Here is a 5,353-nt window from a genome sequence, read left to right as displayed (position 1 = left end):
GGCTAATGTAACAGTGACAGACAATGCATATGCTTTATATTAGCTTTTCCCCTCTCCATCTTTGTATTCAAAGGATTTCCTTTAAAATATATATATTATATCGATTTAAGGGAATATATGCATATGCTTTATATTAGCTTTTCCCCTCTCCATCTTTGTATTCAAAGGATTTCCTTTAAAATATATATTATATCGATTTAGGGGAATATAAAGAAAAACCAGCATGGACACTAGAAAAATGTTACGGCTAAAAGCAGGTAGGGCAAAATTTACAAAAGTTCTTTATTTAAAAACCCCAGAGCGTATAAAGGTGATCCCACTATTCAAAACACATTCTTATACCTACCGTTTGAAAACCTGCATCACAACCCATATTTACACCATAAACCTTAGTTTTATGTGCATAATACACAACATAAGTATATACATAAACATATATGAAGACCATATGCACCCACAGAACACAGATACAACTGAGGAAAGTTAGTAACTGAAGTTGTATTTCCTATATCACAAAGTAAAACTCAGGAGAGAAATGTTTGAATATAAGCAAATCTAAATGTTTCCAAGAAACGGACTTTTTTCTAACAGATTTCACACTGATAAAGTCTTGACTGTTTTCTGTTTCATACAGGAGCTCAAGAGTTATTTCAGACAAACAACGGTACAAAGTTTTCATAAAGAATTTTTAAAAATAGTGCAAACTATGGTTGAAACACTGTTGTCACCACCTCAAGGAAACTATCGGTATTTAATGCAGCATCCCAGTGAAAGGACTCGTGGGGCAGTGGAGATGTCAAGACAACAATGTGATTAGTTTCAAACCAGACAGCCTCTACCAGCCACAGTTTCAAGACACAGTAGCAACATGCTGCGGTAGACACCATGCCACAGTATCATAACCGAAACCCAAGGAAGCATTTCCTTGTTGTTTCAAGCTTTACTGTCTATTGCAAGTATTCTGGGGAAATGCCCGTTCCTGAAGAGTCCTTTCAAAGCAAACTGCCTACTCAAATGAGAAACAGAAAACTTTGCATCACACCTGGTCTTTTAATAAACAACCCAGTCAACTCCTCTGCTAAGAGATTAGTGTAAGCGTACGATTCAACAAATCGTATCAAGTAACTGGACAGGTGACAAAGCATACCACTTTTTTCTACCCAGGATTCCAGTCAAGTGGTGATTTCAAATGGGTTGTTGACAAACAAATTTGTAAGAATAGCCAAAAAAAATTGCTATTTTGTTCTGCGGTTTATCATTGTAGGACCTTATTGTACAATCTGTTAAATAACTTCAGCCCCAAGGCTTTCACTTCCAGGATAATCAGCTTAAAACAAAGGCGGATTTCCGGATAAGCTTAACAAGGTTCTTAATGACAGAATACAAGTCGGTCAGGAGTTCCCCAAAACAAACTAAAACAAGAACTGATGAGCAACAAAGGAAAGACTTTAAGGCAATAAGCAGCATCAGTGCTATGATGCTCCAACATTCGTTACCAGTTTCAAGTTCTACTGCAAAAAAAGACTTTTGGAATCTCTTCCAGATCCGTTAACTGTTGTCAGACTTCTCCTCTTCCTCCACTTCCTCCTCCTTCGTGTCTGCCTCGGATTTATCTGAAGATTCGTGGAGAAGAACGTATTCCCTGCTGCTGAACCCAAACTTCAGCACGTCCTTCTCCTTCAGTTCGTAGTAACGCTTAGGTTCAATCCGTTGGTTATTTAAGAAAGTACCATTGCCGGAGCCAAGATCTATGATATAAGGCCTTACTCTACGGCCAACTGTACCATCAGCCCGCGTATACTCCACAAGCCTGGCAAAAACAAAAAAGACACCTCTTTACCTACAATCCTGAAATGCATCCTGCCCTCTTCATGCACTCATTTGGCCAACTGTTGCTAAAAAGCTCCCTGACCCCAGTGCTACTCCTTGCCTGGGCGGGGGGCTCCAGGCCAATCTTGGAAGTGCCATCTGGAAGCGTGCTTTGCTCACTTGCACCACCCTCAAAATGCAGCATCGTCAGAGCATTAGAAGAGCTCTGAGTGCCAGCCAATGAGCGTGCCCCAGACCAGTACTGGGGCACAGGCTGTGGGCTCCTCTAACATGGCAACATTGGATCACTTCCAAGATGTGGCTAATCCAGAGGCAGCACGAGTAGGTGAGGCATGTTTCTTGTATCATGATTTCCCCAAACACAGCACGGAAGCAGTGTAGACACACTCCAGCTACTGCACCAGCTCACCTGCATGCCCGATTTACAACCTGCCTTACTTAAAGGTTGCTTACGGTTAGATGCGAGGAAAGACATGACTACCGCTTAAAATGGCACACACTATTTGGTACTAGCATTCAGCTATTGCTGAAATAGGAGGTATCATTTACAGCTTTGCTTGGATGAAAAGGATCTTGAACACTGACTGCTTTCACTTCTAGCCCCCAGCATAAACCTTCCCCCCAGACGGGTGCAGTGAATACATACCGATACTGAAACACAGCATGCTGCTTGGAGCAAGATGGATGGTCGATGGGGATATCGGCAATTCTTCGGTGCCGGCCCAGGAGGTAAGCGCTCTGCCTGTGAATGTACATGACTGGGAGCACCTCGTCATTCTTAAAGGGGTAGAGACGCCATCGTTTCTTTGGAATCCGAGCTTCTGGGGGCTCGCTGTATTTAATCACGACGCCGCGGAAAGTGTTTGAATCCTCTAGAAGTGCGCCAGACAGTTCAAAGCTTGGTTTCTCTTTGTTTGCTGGCTCTTTGTCTTTAGTTTTACTGTCTGATCTGCCAAGTTCAGGGTTGCCAAGTTCAGGGTTGCTCGCTTCGTTCTTTTGTCGATTTTCACGTCTTCTCTCATCGTTAAATTCCCTCTCTGCTTGCTGCTCACGGAGGTTCTGGGAATCCCTCTCTCTCTCGTGACCTCGACCTCCAGGCCTTTCGCTGGAATTTTTCCTTCTGTCCGAATGGTCTCTGTGTCTGTCTCGCTCTCGTCTGTGTTCCTGTTCGGGCTGGTCTCTGTGCTTTCGTTCGTCGTGTCCTCTGCGGGAATGATCATCTCGCTCCTGGAACAAAAAGACATTAGAGTGACCTATTCAGAATTAAGGGAGAAAGAAAAGGCAGGGAACGTTGTGTAGTCTTTAGAAAAACAAATCACAATTTAATATGAGAAAACATACAGACTCAACACACGCTGTATACAGACTTTTGCTGAATTAAGTTTTGATAACATGACTGAATGAATGATCACTGAATAAATAATCATGATCTCAAGTTTCAGAAATGAAATACAGGCAGAATTGGTTTTAAATGATTTTACTCTAAAATCAGAAGTTCCTTAATTCTTAGCTGTTCTGTCTTACTGTAACTCAAAAATGATTCAGGTGCCATCATGTTAGGTGCTGCGTACACAGAGGGCAGAAAGTATCATTGGCCAGCACAGTTTGAAGTCTCACAATAAAGTACTAGATAACAAACAGCTCTGTCACTTCCACACATGGTAAAACACTAATTCAGCCAAATTTAACAAGTGTTACTCTACCGCTGATATGTACTAACACAACACTTAGAAACACTCTCAAATTTCCTTATTCCTTTTCCTTTTCATTTCCACACTACAGACACTTGCAGAAATGACAACTCCTTCAGAGATCTTCTGGCTCATCTTCTTACTCCCCACCCAAAGCTCAGTAGCACAAATTTTCCTATTATCCTAATACACCAGCAACTTTAAGAGAATCTGTTTGTGAATCACCTCATTTCCCAATGCACCAAATCTTGGGTCCCACACAAGTGCCACTGTTCTGCAATTCCAGTTTTAAATGATTAGTGATTTAATCAACAGGACAGGAGAGGGAAGGATCTCCTTTAGAAGAGCAAGCACATGCCTGTTTGGAAGCATCCTACTACTTTCTATTGCTGCCGAGAGGCCCCAATTCAACACACTACACGCTGTGCTGTACCCCTCCCCCCCGTGTCACCACTATTCTGGGGAACTGGACCATCTTAAAGGGCGAGGCTGCATGAGTGACAGAGGCCAGATTAACAGGTAATCCCTGCAAGCACTCAAACATTTGAGGCAGAGTTTGTGATGGAGTTGGCTGTACTTTAGGCCATTGCTGCAAGATAACTACACTCTAAACTTATGAACTATCAAACTATCACCTGACCCCCAGGTGTCTTTCCTGCTTGGTCCAGGGGACTGGACCCGATGATCTTCCGAGGTCCCTCCAACTTTACAATCTATGAAAAAAACCGTGGTTATCAAGTAAGAAACTAGTCGCCCCACCTTCTTCAGATCCTGCTCCTACAAATTAACCCGCACACCTGCTCTGTATGGCTGCACAGGACCCCTGGGGTTTCAACAGGTTATAACCAAAGTAACAAGCAGGATCAGGACCTCCCCGTTAAATATATTACCTGCTTTACTTTGACCACAACATGATGAGGGCTTCTGCTTCTTCGATTGCGAGGAGACTTGCTTCTTCGACTGGAGGATTTATTTTTTCTTTTGCCCGGTGATCTTAACAAAGCAGAACAAAACACAACACAACTGAGCTGTCTGGCCCACGTCACGCAGAGACAAAGGACGTTTGTGCAGCGGTTAAGCAGCGATTGAAGCTTGACCTAATAAAATGGGCGTTAACAAGCTGGAGGCTTCAGAGCAGAGAAGAGAGGCAGGTGGACGAGGCAAGCACGGGACCACGAAGCTGCCCAGGCGACCGCGAAAAAGGCGACCGTAAACGTCTCTCTCAAACGAGGCACTTTCAGTCAAAACAGAGATTTCACGCCACCATAAAGCCTCACCTGCCAGGCGGGGTCAAGCGCTCCTGAAAAGTGCATCCACACTGGGGCGCGGATGGGGACGGACTCGGGCAAACCCTGGGGGCTGGGAAGCTGCGGCACGTGTCGCCTGGCATGGCCACGGCCATGGCCACGAGGGGACGCGACGACGGCCTGCAAATCCACCGCGAGCGTCGACCTCAGAGGGAGGAAAAGCTGCCGACGCCAAGGCGCGACCTGGGCACCAGAGCGAACGGAGCGGGTACAGCTCGCCTGGAAGCCGGGACAGGGTTTCTAGCCGTCGGGAGATGCCGACCCCCTCCCAGCGCTTGACTGACACTCCCTCTCCCCGAGACCCCTCTCCACAACTAAACGTTTTAAAGAATGACCGAGACCAGCGGCTCCTCGTCCGCGGCGCGGGGACCCCCGCCAGCCGTTGCCGCCTTCAGATTTATTATAACGCCTTGATGTGAGAGAGGTGCGCGGGGGGAGCTCGAGATGGGATTGTTTTAGACCGGTCGGGGAGACGCGGATCGGCGCGGTGCCGCGCTGCTGGTCGCTACGCGACGGGCAGACAGA

General features: G+C 45.6%; 1 protein-coding gene across 1 annotated transcript; it reads right to left on the bottom strand.

Moving 5' to 3' along the window:
• Nucleotides 1-136: 136 nt before the first annotated feature.
• SNIP1 (Smad nuclear interacting protein 1) lies at nt 137-5,067 on the bottom strand. Its single transcript, XM_006038388.3, has 4 exons — nt 4,799-5,067; nt 4,412-4,514; nt 2,477-3,057; nt 137-1,810 (listed from the first exon to the last, which is right to left on the bottom strand). The coding sequence occupies exons 1-4, from the start codon at nt 4,921-4,923 to the stop codon at nt 1,549-1,551; spliced, it is 1,071 nt and encodes a 356-aa protein (XP_006038450.1). The 5' UTR covers nt 4,924-5,067; the 3' UTR covers nt 137-1,548.
• Nucleotides 5,068-5,353: the final 286 nt, after the last annotated feature.

The sequence above is a fragment of the Alligator sinensis genome, unplaced genomic scaffold, assembly GCF_000455745.1.
Source record: "Alligator sinensis unplaced genomic scaffold, ASM45574v1 scaffold1577_1, whole genome shotgun sequence".
NCBI classification, from domain to species: domain Eukaryota; kingdom Metazoa; phylum Chordata; order Crocodylia; family Alligatoridae; genus Alligator; species Alligator sinensis.
This window is presented reverse-complemented; position numbering and strand designations above follow the sequence as displayed.